The sequence below is a fragment of the Martes martes genome (genome assembly GCF_963455335.1).
Source record: "Martes martes genome assembly, chromosome: 7".
NCBI lineage: Eukaryota > Metazoa > Chordata > Mammalia > Carnivora > Mustelidae > Martes > Martes martes.
This window is the reverse complement of record NC_137894.1, coordinates 62,391,754-62,408,239: the sequence shown is the minus strand read 5'-3', so window position 1 is coordinate 62,408,239 and position 16,486 is coordinate 62,391,754. Positions and strand designations below refer to the sequence as shown.

The 16,486-nt window shown below is 40.1% G+C and overlaps 1 protein-coding gene across 5 annotated transcripts in view; it reads left to right on the top strand.

The window, feature by feature from the left end:
• PPIP5K1 (diphosphoinositol pentakisphosphate kinase 1) overlaps window positions 1-15,854 on the top strand; it is a 46,245-nt gene extending 30,391 nt beyond the window's left edge. For all 5 annotated transcript variants that reach the window (XM_080808003.1, XM_080808002.1, XM_080808007.1 and 2 more), the window contains 2 exons: window positions 9,279-9,392; window positions 13,876-15,854. In XM_080808003.1, coding sequence (XP_080664129.1) covers window positions 9,279-9,392; window positions 13,876-14,822 — 1,061 coding nt within the window. In that variant the 3' untranslated portion in view covers window positions 14,823-15,854. The remainder of the gene's footprint in view (window positions 1-9,278; window positions 9,393-13,875) is intronic.
• Window positions 15,855-16,486: the final 632 nt, after the last annotated feature.

The following is a 16,486-nucleotide window of genomic DNA, read 5'->3' as shown; positions in this document are numbered from 1 at the left end:
AGAATGGCAGGAAGCTTCCTATCATTTTTCTTTCTCTTATCCTACCCTCTCCCCCACCCAACAGCAGTCTTAAAGATAGCAGAGCATGGTGTCAGTGTGAAACTCTGGTCCCTAGTTCCTAAAGGAGCAGAGCAGACTTTATTCTCAAAGAATTGTGTTTGTCTAACTTATCTACTCTAACTTGTCTAACTTGAAGAACTGTCACAAGGTGCTTACCTTTGTTTCATTGCTGTCCTGACTACTATTAGTAGGCAGGAAAGTAGCTATGCAGAAAGTGTTCCCTGAAAACATTGTAAGGCACATGAACAACATACTGCTGCCTGGGGCAAAAATTATAATTGAGGCAAACAATAAGTGTGCTGAAAGCCTGGAGTGAAAACTTAGGTAGAGAGTTTCTTTGGAAAATTAAGGCATTCAAGGGATGCCTGGGTGGCTCAGTCAGTTAAGCGTCTTCCTTCAGCTCAGGTCATGATCCTAGGATGAAGTCCCTCATCTGGCTCCTTGATCACTAGGAAGCCTGCTTCTCCCTCTGCCTGCTGCTCTCCCTGCTTGTGCTCACACTCTCGCTTGCTCTCTCTCTGACAAATAAATAAATAAAATACATTTAAAAAAGGAGGAAAATTAAGGCATTCAAAAGCCCCCACATATACTAGGGAAGTTAGAAGCCATGTGCATGCCTAGGGAGGGACACAGGCGCAGAAAACACATGAGACTACGCTAAGATTTTCCCTGTGCCCGAACTCTAGACTCAGCACAGGCAAGAATTGAAGGCTAAGAGGGATTTGTAAACAGTCTAGCTAAATGTTGAAGGAATACCTTAACAAAGAACCAATCTGCAAAGACAGAGAATTCCCCTCCCTTCCCTTTGCCTCCTTTCCCCCGATCTTCCTCTTCCCTTCTTTTGGTTCTTGGCAGTCAAGGAAATTCTTGTCAGAATACTAGCTGTGGGGCACCTGGGTGGCTCAGTTGATTAAATGTCTGACTTCAGCTCAGATTGTGATCTTGGGGTCCTGGGATCAAGCCCCGTGTCAGGGAGTCTTTAGGGAATCTACCTCTTACTTTTCCCCTCTCTCTGCCCCTCTCTCCCTGCTTGTTCTCTCTCTCTCTCTGTCTCAAATAAATAAAATCTAAAAAAAAACAAAAAACAAAGAACCACTAGCTGTGAAATAAGCTAAAGGAACAGAGATTTCAGAGACCACATATGATAAAGACAGACTTAACAAAAATAGCTTAGAAAAGTCACTAAACAGCCACAGCCCACAGCAAACAATGAAAAGAAACCCTGGCGGGGGGGAATAATCTGATATTCAGAGTTAGCAAAATTATAATATTCAAAATGTCCAGTTTTCAATAAAATATGCAAAGATACAGGACAGTATGGTCCATTTACAGAAGAAATGAACAGAAACAGTTGCTAAAGAAGCACAGATGTTAGACTTACTGGGACAAGGAATTTAAATCAGCTATCTTAAATATGCTTAAAGAGCTAAGGGAAATGATAGAGAACTGAATGAAATCAGGAGAATGATGTCTCAGCAAATACAGAATATCATTAAAGATACAGAAAATATAAAAAGAAACCAAACAAATTCTGAGAGTGAAAAGTATAACAGAAATGCAAAATTCACTAGAAGGTGTCTTAGAAGATACGAGCAGGCGAAAGAAAGAGTCAGCAAAATTAAAGATAAGTCATTTGAAATTGTCTAGTCTGAAGAGGAGAAAGAAAAAAAGAAAAAGAAAAAAAATTAACAGAGCTAAAGAGACCTGTGGGACACCATCAAGAATATGAACATGCACAGGCGCCTGGGTAGCTCAGTCAGTTAAGCATATGCCTTTAGCTCAGGTCATGATCCTGGGGTCTTGGAATCAAGCCCCATATCAGGTTCCCTGCTCCTCTGAGCACCTGCTTCTTCCTCTCCCTCTGCTGCTCCCCCCCAGCTCATGCTCCCTTTCTTTCTCTGTCAAAAAAAAAAAAAAAAAAGAATACCAGCATATGCATGATCAGAGTCTCAGAAGGAGAAGACAAAAAGAGGCAGAAAAAATATTTGAAGAAATAAGGGCTCTGAAGAGCCCTTTCTCAACTTGGATAAAGACACAAATCTATACATCCAAATAGTTCAAACACCAACAAGGATAAATTCAAAGAGATCCCCACTGAGATATACTATAATCAAATTGTCAAAAGACAGAAAATCTTGAAAGTAGCAAAAGAAAAGCAACTTATCACATACAAGGGATCTTTAATAAGATTAACAACCAATTTCTTTGTGGTTTTTTTTTTAAGATTTTATTTATTTATTTGACAGGCAGAGTGAGAAGCATGTTCCCGGCTGAGCAAGGAGCCCCATGTGGGGCTTAATCCCAGGACTCTGGGATCATGACCTGAGCCAAAGGCAGATGCTTAACCCACTGAGCCACCGAGGTGCCCCTAACAACCAATTTCTCATCAGAAATCACAGAGGCGGGACGCCTGAGTGGCTCAGTGGGTTAAAGCCTCTGCCTTCGGCTTAGGTCATGATCCCAGAGTCCTGGGATCAAGCCCCGCATCAAGCTCTCTGCTCAACAGGGAGCCTGCTTCCCTTCCTCTCTCTCTGCCTGCCTCTCTGCCTACCTGTGATCTGTGTCTGTCAAAAAAATAAATAAAAATCTAAAAAAAAAAAAAAAGAAAGAAAGAAATCACAGAGGCCAGAAAGCAGTGGAATGACATATATAAAGTGCTAAAAGAAAAAAAAATGTCAACCAAGAATTCTTTGTCTAGCCAAACTGTTCAGAAATGAAGAAGAAATTAAGACATTACCAGGTAAACAAAAGTTGAAGGAGTTTTTCACAAGTAAAACTGCCTTACAAGAAACACTAAAAGCTTTTTGGGATGAAATAAAAGGACACTAGATAGTGACGTGATACCATACCAAAAATGAAGAACCCTGGTAAAGGTAATTACATTGGTAAATATAAAAGTCAGCATTTCTGTATTTTTGGTTTGTAACTCCTTTTTTTGTTTCATATATAACTTAACACACAAATGAATAAAATAGCCATTACAAGTCTGTATTAGTGGGCATGCAATGCATAACAATATAATAATTTGTGACAATAACATAAGGTAAGGACTGAGCTTTATAGGAGCAGAGTTTTTATGTTACTGAAGCTAAATTTGCCATCAATTCAAACAAGATTGTTATAAATTCAGGATATTAATTGTATCTCCATAGTAACCACTATGAAATATCAAAAAAATGTACAGAAAGAGAAATAAGAAGGGAATCAAAATGATACACTACAAACAAATCATTTAAACACAAAGATGAGGGGTGCCTGGATGGCTCAGTCAGCTGGGTGTTTGCCTTCAGCTCAGGTTGCAATATCCAGGTCCTGGGGTTGAGCCCTACATTGGCCTTCCTACTCAACAGGGAGTCTGCTTCTCTCTTTCTCCCTCTGTTCCTCCCCACTACTTGTTCTCTGTCTCAAATAAATAAAATCTTAAAAAAAAACAACAACCCACAAAGATGTTAGTAATGGAGGAAATGAGGAACAAAATACAGTCTAAGATGTATAAAAAATAGTAAAATGGCAGAATTAAGCCCCTCCTTATCATTGACTAGTCAACAATGTAAATGAATAAAACTCTCCAAGTAAAAGGTGGAGATTAGCAGAATGGGTTTTTTTTAAGAATGGATTTTTAAAAAGATTTATTTATTTATTTTAGAGACAGAGAGAAACTGAAGATGCAGAGTGGGGAGGGGCAGAGGGAGAAGGAGAGAAGTCCCAAGCAGACTCCCTACTGAGAGTAGAGCCTGATGCAGGGCTCAATCCCACCACCCTGAGACCACAACCTGAGCTGAAACCAAGAGTAGGATGCCCAACTGACTACCCCCCAGGTGCCCCAGCAGAATGGATTTTTTTAAAAATCATCCAACTGTATGTTGTCTACACAAAACTCACTTTAGATCCAACAGTACAAATAGGTTGAAAATGAAAGAATAGAAAAAGATATTCCATGCAAATAATAACCAAATGAGAGCTGGGGTAACTCTACTAATGTCAGACAAAATAATCTTTAAGTCAAAAATTGTTCTAAGAGAGAGATGTCATTATATATTAATTAAAAGGTTAATTCATCAAGAGCATACAAAAATTATAAACATACCCACCAAACAACAGAGCCCCCAAATATATGAAGCAAACATTGACAGAATTGAAGGGATAAGTAGATAGTTCTACAATAACAGTTGTAGACTTTAATATCTCACCTTTAGTAATAGATAAAACAACCAGACAGAAGATCAGTAAGGAAACAGAGAGTTTCAGTAACACTCTAAACCAGCTAAACCTAAGGGACATATAGAACATCTACCACCAACAAAATACAGATTCTTCTTTAAGTGCACATGATACACCATGATACACCATGATACACATGATACACATGATACGCCATGATACACGTGATACATGATACACCATGATACACCATTTAAAAAGTTAAATATTTAAAAGATTGAAATCATACAAAATATCCTCTCTAGCACAGTGGAGAATGGCGCTAGAAATCATTAATGAAAGGAAAACAAAAATTCACAAATATGTTGAAATTAAACACATTCTTAACCTTCAGGTCAAGGAAGAAATCACATGGGAAATTAGAATATACTTTGAGATGAATGAAAGTGAAAATGCAACATTCCAGAAGTTATGGAATGCAGCAAAATCAGTGCTAAGAGAGAAATTTACAGCTGTAAACACCTACATTTAAACCCAGGAAAGATCATAAACCAAAAACCTAACTGTATACCTTAAGGAAGTAAGAAAAGAAGAACAAACTAAACCCAAAGCCAATAGAAAGATTGAAATAATAAGGATTAGAACAAAGAAGTAAAGAATAGAAAACAGAATCAGCAAAACCAAAAGTTGGTTCTTTGAAAAAAATCAACAAAATTGACAAACCTTTAGCAGACTAAGAAAAATTGAGTGTTGATGCAAAATAACCAAAATCAGGAATAAAAGTGGGGACATTGCTACTGACCTTACAGAAATAAAAAGAATTAAAAGAGAGCATTATGGGGGCACCTGGGTAGCTCAGTCAGTTAAGTATTTGCCTTCAGCTCAGGTCATGTTCCCAAGGTCCACACATCTGGCTCCCTGCTCAGTGAAGAGTCTGCTTCTCCCTCCCCTCCCCCCCACCCCGCCCCCACTTATGCACGCATGTGCTCATTCTCTCTCTCTCAAATAAGTAAATAGAATTTTTTTAAAAAGAGCACTATGAACAGTTACATGCCAATGAATTACATAACCTAGATAAACAAATTCCTAGAAGCACATAAACTATAAAAATTGACCCAAGAAGAAGTGGAAAATCTGAACATAATTTATAACACAGAAAAAGACTGAATCAGTAGAAAAACTTTCAACAAAGAAAAGTCCAGGATAAGATAGCTTCACTGGTCAAATCTACCAAAGAGTTCTATGAGGCCAGCATTACCCTGATATGAAAGCCAGACAAAGACACCGTAAGAAAACAACAGACCTGAATCCCTTATGAATATAGAAGCAAAAATTCTCTGTATTTTTTTGGGTGGGTGCCATGCCCAGTGAGGGGCTTGAGCTCATGACACTGAGTTGAAGACCTGAATTGAGGTCAAGAACCAGATCTTTAACCGACTGAGCCAGCCAGGTGGCCCAGAAGCAAAAGCTCCCAATAAAATACTAGCAAACCAAATCTAACAGCAAGTTGACAAAGTGAGATTTATCTCAAGAATGCAAGGGTGATTCAAAATAAGAAAATCACTCAGTGTAATATACTATTTTAAAAGAACAAAGGGAAAAACTAAAAATCATCTTAATTTGGTAAAATTAAGATTTGATAAAATCCACTACCTTTAATTTGATAAAATCCACTACCCTTTCATGATAAAAACAACCAGCAAACTAGGAATGGAAGGGAACTTCCTCAACATGATAAAGGGCATTTATGAACAACCCATAGTGCACATCATACTCACTGGTGAAAGACTGAAAGTTTTTCCCCTATGATCAGGAACAAGACAAGGATGCCCACATTCACCACTGCTGTTCAACATTGTACTGGTAATTTAGGCAGAACAATTAGGCAAGAAAAAAATTGGCATAGAAATTGGAAAGGAGAAAGTAAAACTATCTGTATTCGCAGAGGACATGGTCCTATGTAGAAAAAATGCAAAGAATCCTCAAAAAAACTTCCAGAATTAATGAACAAGTTCAGCACAGTTTACAGGGACAAGATCAACTCAGAAAAATCAATTTTGTGTCCTTATACCATCAATGAAAAGTCCAAAAAGGAAATTAAGAGAACAATATAATTTACAATAGCATCCACAAAATAAAATACCTGGGAACAAATTTAACCAATAAGTTTAAAGACTTGTACACTGAAAACTACAAAACATTGCTGAAATAAAGATGATCTAGGTAAGTAGAAAGACATCCCATGTTCATACCACCCTTCAGTCTTTTTAGACATTCTTTTTCCTAGTAACCTTCCCACATGAAATTTTAATACCACAGATATACAATAGATGTCCGTTTATGGTCCATGGCCATGTGATGGACCACAAACCAATGGAATACCTAAAATTTTTTTACCCTCACCAAGAACCAAGTTTGTTGAGAATACATGGTCTAGGGCAAAGAAAGTACAAGGTCATCCTGAGGCATGTTACAACAGAAGCAAGGAAGCAGTCAAGCCTGAAGAGGCTCTTACTGACCACAACTGGAACATTTTACACTTGATCTTAGCCCAAAGTCAAGAAGTGATACAACTAGAACATTTTAGCATTCAAAATAATAATTTACTATAATTGATTAAAGTACGCTGAAATATAAAAATCCACAAACTCATAATAAATAATAAGTAAATAATTCTACAAAAAAGAAAGCAAAAATAAAATAATTCTCATCTCCCACATTTGGAAAATACTTTTCACCACCTCTTTTCTCTGAAAACTAATTAAAAGGAAATAAACACTTATTCTCCCTTTTCAGTAGGAACTGCATTTCAGTGTAATCAAATAGCCCCAGAGGGAAAGCTCTTTTTTACAGAAAATATACCAGCTAATAAATGTTGGAGGATTGATAGAATTAGAAAATCACCACTTGGGGTGCCTGGGTGGCTCAGTTGTTTGGTGTCTGCCTTTGGCTCAGGTCATGGTCCCAGGGTTCTGGGATTGAGCCCCACATCAGGCTCTCTGCTAAGCAGGAGGCTTGCTTCTCCCTCTCCCACTCCCCCTGCTTGTGTTCCCTCTCTCCCTCTCTCTTTCTGTCAAATGAATAAGTGGAATCTTTAAAAAAAAAAATTAGAAAATCATGACAAACCATAAGAGACTCCTAATCTCACAAAACAAACTGAGGATTGCTGGGGGGAGGGGGGAGGGAGAGGGTGGTTGGGTTATGGACATTGGGGAGGGTATGTGATATGGTGAGTGCTATGAAATGTGTAAGCCTGACAATACACAGACCTGTACCCCTGGGGCAAATAATATATTATATGTTAATAAAAATAATTTAAAAAAATTAAAAAATAGAAAATCACCACTTAAATAATTAAGAATCATCAATGGATACTAACACAATTAGGTAAAATGTTGATGGGGTTGCATGGTGCCGAAGGATTACCTCTAATCAGAAGGGGAAAACTTTATGGTGAGATCTTGTGGCTACCACTTTAACCCAGTTAGTAAACTTAGCTTTGCTTAACGGGACAGTGAGACATTATGTCCCTCTAATATGATATAAAAGTGCATAGGATCACCTATTTGGTATTTTTATCAAAGTTATTTAAATTGAATCATCCAATCAAAATTTTTATATATAACTTCCAGTTTATAAGAAATATAAGCAATAGTGAAACAAGTTAAATGATTCTATGAGGGAACAATCAGACAAATCCAGAATGTGATACATGATAGTTCTATGAGACAACTGATCTGTTCTTTTCAAAAAGTCACTCTGAGGGGCATCTGGGTGACTCAGTTGGTTAAGCATACTACTCTTGATTTGGGCTCAGGTCATGATCTCAGGGTCGTGGGACCAAGCCCAGCATCAGCTCCATGCTCAGCAGGGAGTCTGCTTGAGATTCTCCCCCTTCTCCCTCTGCCCCTCCCCCTGCTCATGTGCACATGCTTGCTCTCTTTCTCTCTCTTTTTTTTTAAAGATTTTATTTATTTATTTGACAGAGAGAGATCACAAGTAGGCAGAGAGACAGGCAGAAAGAGAGAGAGGAGGAAGCAGGCTCCCTGCGGAACAAAGAGGCCAATACAGGACTCAATTCCAGGACCCTGAGATCATGACCTGAGCCAAAGGCAGAGGCTTAACCCACAGAGCCACCCAGGCGCCCCATGCTTGCTCTCTCTCTTAAATAAATAAGGAAATCTTTAAAAAAAAATCACTTTGAAAAAAAATCACTTCGAGGAAAATAAATGGTGTTGGGGGAGATAATATTCTAGATTAAAAGAGACTTTGGAGATGTAACAAAATGCAATGCATGGTTCATATTTGGATATTACTATAAAAGACATTTGGGGGGGCACCTGGATGGCTCAGTCGGTTAAGTGTCTGCCTTCAGCTCAGGTCATGATCCTGGGTCCTGGGATCAAGCCCCATATGGGGCTCCCTGCTCAGCGGGAAGCCTGCGTCTCTCTCTCCCTCTGCTGCTTCCACTGCTTGTTCTCTCTCTCTGTCAAATAAACAGATAAAATCTTTTAAAAAATAAAAGATAAAAGACATTTGGGGAATAATTGTGGGAGATTTAAATATGAATTGGGTATTAGATGATATTAGGGTATTATTTTTAAATTTTGTAACGTTTGTTAATGGTGTGTGGCTATGTAGGAAAAATTCCTTATATTTAAGAGATGCATATTGATGTATTTCGAGGTAAAATGTTTCATAATGTCTGTCATTTTTAAAAAAGAATTTCCGCATGAAGAAATGGGTGAAACAAATATGGCAAAATGTTAACACACTGATGTGGTAAATGTAGGAGATGAAGATATCAGTTTGGATTGTACTAGTCTTCCAACAACTTTTTTTAAAAAGGAGGAATGGGGAGAGAACAAAAAATGTTTGAAAATATTCATAATATAAATTTTAAAATATTAAAAACAGTTTATATGAAGGGTCCTTAGGAAATGCTACTTTTCAGCCTGAGAATGTGTAAGTTGGTTTTGACTTATGTTGAGAACCGTGACTCTTGAATGCTTCTCAAACTCTTTTTTTGCTTCCTTCTTTCTCCCCTGTCTATCCAGCCCTCTTTGACTCTATGCACAGCAACCAAGCCTCAGATAGCCTATTTTCCCCACCCCGTACTCTTCATTCACCCACCCTACAACTCCGGCAGCGCTCTGAGAAGCCCCCTTGGTGTAAGTAATCCTTTTGGAACTGCCTGGAGAAAGGCCAAGAGGGATGGAGGGATTGGTGAGTGAGAGACCTGTCTCATGAGGGAAATGAAGATGAGGGTTGAAAGACCAAAAATAACCAGTAGGGAAACCAGTCTCGTCTGTTTCCAAGGTGAAGGGAGGATTGAGATAGGAATGAGATAGGATTTACCCTATCTCATTATCTCCATTCTCCATGACCCCTCTGTTTCATTGGCGAGGCTCCTAAAAGGTAGTGTCCCAGAGGGTACTTTGGGGGAACAAAGGACAGAAACTTCATTCTCCTCAGATTCCCATTTGGTCTCTATACCTTTCTCAAGTACAGATGACTTGAGAGGATACCTGAGTATATAGAAAAGCTGGGAGAAGGAAACTAGAATTTGCTACTACTTTCTACATATCCCTTTTCTCAAGTTGTCTGTTCTCAGCTGTTAGTTCAAATTGAAGTACTGCTTTTTCCCATCTCTTCTTTATAACCTCTAGCCTATCACAAGGTGCGCCTGGGTGGCACAGTTGGTTAAGTATTTGACTCTTGTATTAGGCTCAGGTCACGATCTCAGGGTTGTGAGATCGAGTCTGCTTCAGAGTCTCTCTCTCTCTAGCTCTGCCCCTCCCACTGGTGCTCGCTAAATAAATAAATAAATAAACAAATGAACAAATAAAATCTCTAGCCTACCACTAATTTTTCTTGGTAACAGTGTGAACAGTGGAGTCACAGGGACTTCCTAGTGTAATTGTAGGGAAGGGGAGATCCTCGTGACAGAGGGAGGATAAGGACCAGAGACACCAGTGATGGAAAAATCCTTTCCTTACTCAACCTGCCTCCAGAAAATAACTAAAATCAAACATGGCTTTTATTATTTCATTGGATAGGAGTGAAGCAAAGATTCATATTTCAGGATTGGGTTAAACAGTTGCAGAATTGGCACCCTGTATGCAGAAGAAACATTCCTTTCCGACGCCAAGAGCTCTTCCACTGAATTTCCTATTATCTTACATTCACCTTGCCATTGCTCCTTTTATCTCTCTCCTGGAATGTTTACAGGTTTTGTGCCCCTGGAAGTCTTTTTTTTTTAATAATACATACATTTTTTAATTTGAGTATAGTTCATATGCAATGTTATACAACATACTAGTTCAACAAGACTATACATTATGCTGTGATCACCACAAGTGTAGCTACCATCTGTCACAATACAATGCTAGTACAGTACCATTTACTCTATTCCCTGTGCTGTACCCTTTGTTCCTGTGACTTACTCATTTCATAACTGGAAGCCTATATCTCCCGCTCCCCTTCACCCATTTGCCCAGCCTCTCACCACCCCTTCGCATCAGCTTGTTCTCTGTATTTTAGGTCTGATTCTGCTTTTTATTTGTTTGTCTCTTCTTTTTTTTTTTTCTTTTTAGAGTCTACATATAAGTGAAACCAGTGGTGTTTGTCTTCCTTTATTTCACTTAGCATAATATCTTCTAGGTCCATCCATATGGTCACAAATGGTAAAAAAAATCTCATCCTTTTCATGGTTGAGTAATATTCCTTTGTGCGTGCGTGTGTGTGTGTGTGTATGTGTGTGTGTGTGTCTTCTTCTTCTTCTTCTTTTTTTAATACATCTTCTTTATCCATCCATTCATCTGTTGGTGAACACTTGGGCTGCTTCCATAACTTGGCTATTGCAAATAATGCTACAATAAACATAGGGATGCATGTATCTTTTGAAGTTAGAGTTTTCATTTTCTTTGGGCAAATACTCAGTAGTGGAATTACTGGATCTTATGGCAATTCTATTTTAATTTTTTGAGGGACCTCCATACTGTTTTCTGCAGTGGCTACACCAATTTACATTCCCACCAGCAGTGCACAGACTTTCCTTTTTTTACACATGCTCTCCAGCATTTGCTATTTCTTCTTCTTTTTTTTAAGTTTTTATTTTAATTCTAGTTAGTTAACATAAAGCGTTCTATGTTATTTCTTGTCTTTCTGATTCTAGCTGTTCTGACAAGTGCGAGGTGATTTCTCACTGTGGTCTTGATTTGCATTTCCCTGATAATTAGTGATATTGAACATCTTTGCATGTGTCTGTTGGCCATCTGTATGATTTCTTTGGAAAAATGTCTATTCAGGTCCTCTACCCAGTTTTTAGTTGGATTATTTGAGGTTTTTTGGTGTTGAGTTGTGTAAGTTCTTTATATATTTTAGATGCTAACCCTTTATTGGATATAACATTTGCAAATATCTTCTGTCATTCATTAGGTTGCCTTTTTGTTTTGTTGGTGGTTTCCTTTGTTGTGCAAAAGCTTTTTATTTGAATATAGTCCCAGTAGTTTATTTTTGCTTTTGTTTCCCTTAGCCTCAGAAGACATGTCTAAAAAAATGTTGCTACGGCTGATGTCAGAGAGATTACTGCTTGTGCTTGCTTCTAGGGTATTTATGGTTTCAAGTCTCACATTTAGGTCCTTGATCCATTTTGAGTTTATTTTTGTGTATGGTGTCAGAAAGTGGTTCAGTTTCATTCTTTTGCATGTAGCTATCCAGTTTTCCCAGCACCATTTATTAAAGACTGCTTTTCCCCCTGCTATATTCTTGTCTCCTTTGTCATAGATTAACTGACCAAATGAACATGGGTCTCTATTCTGTTCCATTGATCTATGAGTCTGTTTCTGTGTCAGTACTGTTTTGATTACTACAGCTTCATAGTATATCTTGAAATGTGGAATTGTAATACCTCCAGCTTTGTTCTTCTTTCTCAAGATTGCTTTGACTGCTTCTGGAAACTTTATCCTTCTCCTGCTTCTGCTTCTTTCTTTCTTTCTTTGAGAGGGAGACAGAGAGAAAACATGAGGTGGGAGGGGCAGAGGGAGAAGCAGACCCCCTGCTGAGCAGGGAGTCCCATGTGGGGCTCCATCCCAGGACCTGAGATCATGACCTGAGCCAGAGGCAGATACTTAACCGACTGAGCCACCCAGGTGCCCTTCCTGCTTCTGCTTCTGTCTGACTTCTTTGATTTGCCTGAATCAAACCACTAAGTGAATATTAAGGCTACTTCTATCCTTGGGTAACTCTTTCTTTTTCTTCTTGTTTTTAATCTACTATCACATCTTTGACTCAGCATGAGGTGTGTAGCCTCATTGGTAAATATTTTCTTTAGGGTTTGTCTGCTGTCAATAGGCCCTGTTGGCCCAAACCATGTTCCTCTTTCTTCTGCTTGAAGCATGCCACCTGTGGCCCTTTACAGAAAAGAGAAAACTGGCATACCCTAAACTCAATGACTGATTCAGCCTTTGCAGGCTCAGGCTTGCCAGCTTTCCCAGGTTCTCTTTGATGACAAGATATTCAGGTGCCCCCTATATCCAAAATCGATCATTATTTATATTAGAATACTTTGAATATAAAATTAGAATACCATTAATAAATACATTTACAAAATGGAAAGTAGAGTAGTCCCCTGCTAGAGGTCAGTGAAGTAGTAGAGACTGGGGTAGGAATTGTCCCCCAGTGTAACCGAGCCCTTCATTTTATTACTGTCAATATGGGATAATTAATTTTTATGTTGTATATATCTGTGACATCCACAAGCCTATAACACTGTGTGTCCCAAGACTTAGAAGGTCTTGACCTTGGACCCATGGATGGATTTAAGGGTAAAGTCTTTGAACCCCAGGAATTATTTGCGAAGATTAGTATGAATATCCATATGTATATTTTTCTGGGAAGATTGCCCATGACTGTCATTAGAGTTTCAAAGGGTTCAGTGACCCCCCCCCCAAAGGAAGATTAATTAAGAACCTTTGCCGTTTAGAGATTCCATGGAAGTCTTCAATCTTCGGGCAATTTTCCTTCCTACTGTTTTCATTCACAAGATTTTTCTACATTCTCCTGCTTAACCGCCTCTTGGGCTATAAACAATGATTACCTTTGCCCCCGAAATACATTGATTGCTTTAAAAAAATGATTCTTTACAAAAGATGTACCTCGGATCTAATTGGGAGTATTTCAACAAAATTTAATTGGGAGTATTTCAACAAAAACAAAAGGCCATTAGACTTCATTCCCTCTCCACCCCACATGTTTACCCTAAACCTACAGAATTAGAATCTCTAAAGATGGAACCTTGAAATTCGTATTTTTAAAAATTATCTCATTATGAACCTCTGGGATACAGCTTGGTATGCTTCCAAAGTAGGAAGTAGACCATGTGAATTCAGAGTTGGGTTGGGGGTATATTTGTGAAAGAACTGGATGAAGTGGGCCTCATCACTCTCTCCTAAAGTCTTAGATGTACTTTAGCGCTCCTGTGTACTCCTGTAGTGTACATTAGGTCAGAGTAACACAGTTCCTGAGCTGGGCTAATTGATTAATGTCTGCATAGCTTGGGAAGAATTCAGACTCTGGCATTTGAACTACATACACAGAATAGAGTCTACTCTTCCAAGTTGCCTGACTTGGTCTCCTGACTTTGTTTTACAGACAGCAGTGGCCCTTCCAGCACTGTGTCCAGTGCTGGTCCTTCCTCCCCCACTGCAGTGGATGGTAACTGCCCTTTTGGCTTTAGTGATCAACCTTCTGTAAGTTCACACGTGATTGAAGAACATCAAAGCCTTGGGATGCTCCCTAGGAATGGAGAACAAGAGTTCCCCATTGAAGGGGTGCAAGAGTCTTTTGAACCAAGCCAGTCTTCACAGGAACCACCTGTGGAAACCAGCCAGCCATGCCAGGAGGTTGCTGAGGTGATCAGCCAGCCATGCCAAGAGGTTCCTGACATCAGCCAGCCATGCCAGGACATCCCTGAAGAGGTCAGCCAGCCATGCCAGGAGGTTCCTGACATCAGCCAGCCATGCCAGGAGAGCCATGACAACATTGACCAGATATGTCAGAAGGTTCCTCAGATCCACCAGCCATGCCAGAAGGCGAGCCACCTGTGCCAGAAAATCTCTGATGAAACTTGTGAGCTTTGCCCGGAGAACCCTGAGGTCAGCCATCCATCCCAGGAGGTCCCTGTGGAAGTTGGCAGGCTGGCCCATGGGTTCCCTCGAGGGGTTGGTGACCTAGTCCAGGAAATCCGTAGGGAAGTTGGCAAGCCAACCCAAGAGACCCCTGAGGAGCTCAGCCAGCCATGCCAGGAATTCTTTGCAGAGGTTAGCAGTCTGGCCCAAGAGGCTTCTGCAATCAATCTGTTGTCTCAGGACATTCTTGAGGCTGATAAACCATCCCAAGAGTTCCCTGAAGAGGATGATCTGCAGGTCCAGGAAGTCCCTGAGGTTAATCAGCAGTCCTGGGTGGTCTCTGAGGTGATTGACCAGCCGCCTGGAGAGGATATTCCCCAAGCCCAGTATCCATCTAGTGATCCAAACCCTCAGAGCCAGTCTTTAGCCCGTGACCAGTACTCATCCCTCCCACCAGCATCATGTGATTAATCATGTTCTCATTAGTGGTATCACACTATACCAGCTATTTGAGCTAGCAACTTCTGTTGGCTAACTCACCTGCCAGTGTAAGACCTTGGATCTCACCAGGTGTCTGAGGAAGCAGCCCTCTTGGCATGAAGCCAAGAACAGTGCCAGAGCTGGGCTTGAATAGGAGCCAGTTTGATGCTCAAAGCAGCCGTTGACTCCTCACTTGACCATTAGACTGGAATAGGATTTCCATCAAGGGGTGGGCTGATCTATCATTACCCAACCTCCTCTGAGCATCCCAGAAAATTCCAGATTGTTAAAGGAAATGCCATTTAACTGCTGAAGACACCATCCAGGGACAGCAAGTGCAAAAGAGGGCTTCAAGGTCTCCACTTTTCTGGGGAAATATTCACAACTTCACAAGGTACCCTTAGACCATATGTGCATTCAGGAGGACTCTTGTGTTTGCTAGCACTCCTCAGGTGGGCCCAGCATATCTGTCTGAAATGTCTGGGAAAAAAAGAGTCCCCTTCCCAACAAACATCCACTGTGGCCACTAATCTTTAGATTGGGCTTATGGGTGTTTTGTTTATCATCCCAAATTCCCCCTCTGCCCCAGACCTGTCCCAATAGCTCCAGGGGAAAATACGTATTAGATTGCTGTGAAAATTTAAGAATAACTACTTAAAATGCTCTGGGGGTTCTTGGCCAGTCCGTGAAGCTGGGCCTCCTTTTGTTGTGGGGCTACTTGGATTAAAAGAGAAAATCAGGTTCTATTTTAAGCAGTCTGCAGAGATCAATATTGTATAGACATGAGCAAAGATTATATATATTTCTGTAGTGGTGCCAGGGACAGACTGGCCAAAGACCAAACACTCCAGGGTCCCCAAGAGGTATTTCCTTTTGTCATTGTGTCTTTAGGGTCAGGTGTGATTATGAAGCTTTTCCCAAAGATATGGGGATGGGAATGGGTGTGGGTAGGAGAAGTAATGCAGTCACTGGAGTGGGGTGGCCAGAACATTATGAGTGCTCAATAAATATGAAATAATAAGAGTGGTGATGGTGGTGATGATGTCCTTGTGAGTTCAAGAATATAAATCCATCCTGTCTGTGACTGAATTAATCTGAACCACTCAAAAGCTGTTGTAGTTGAGTGGAAAGGGGCCATAAGATAAAGAGATCAGGCATCCTAGAAGGTCCAGAGGTCTCTGTGGCAGTCAGCCCACCATCCCAAAATGTCATCTGAGTGGTGTTGTCAGGGAGAGAGTTTCTATCTCTGTGAAGCACCGCTGAGTCTTTGCCTTCTCACCAGACCCTTGGAATCACCCTCTTAGTTTTTCACTCTGATGCTTCGGAGTGTCTGGAGGAGTTGATATAAAGGGGTTATGGTCTTTCTTTGCCTCCTTGACATATTTACATTGGGAAAACCCAGAACACTGGGAGGACTGCAATATCCCCTTTCCCATATATTTACGTTCACAACCTGGCCTCTCCTGACATACCCAGGACTATAAAGGGTTTCCCTGCAGGGCAAAATCCAGCCTTTACTCAGTACAAGTCCTAACTGCACAGGTAAGTGCTCTTTACAACCTCATTAGACTCTGGATCTCTTAGGGCTTCTCAACTGTTTGCCTGTTTGGTGTTCCCTTATCCAGAGTATCTAATGGTTATTCAGTCCTTGGCTC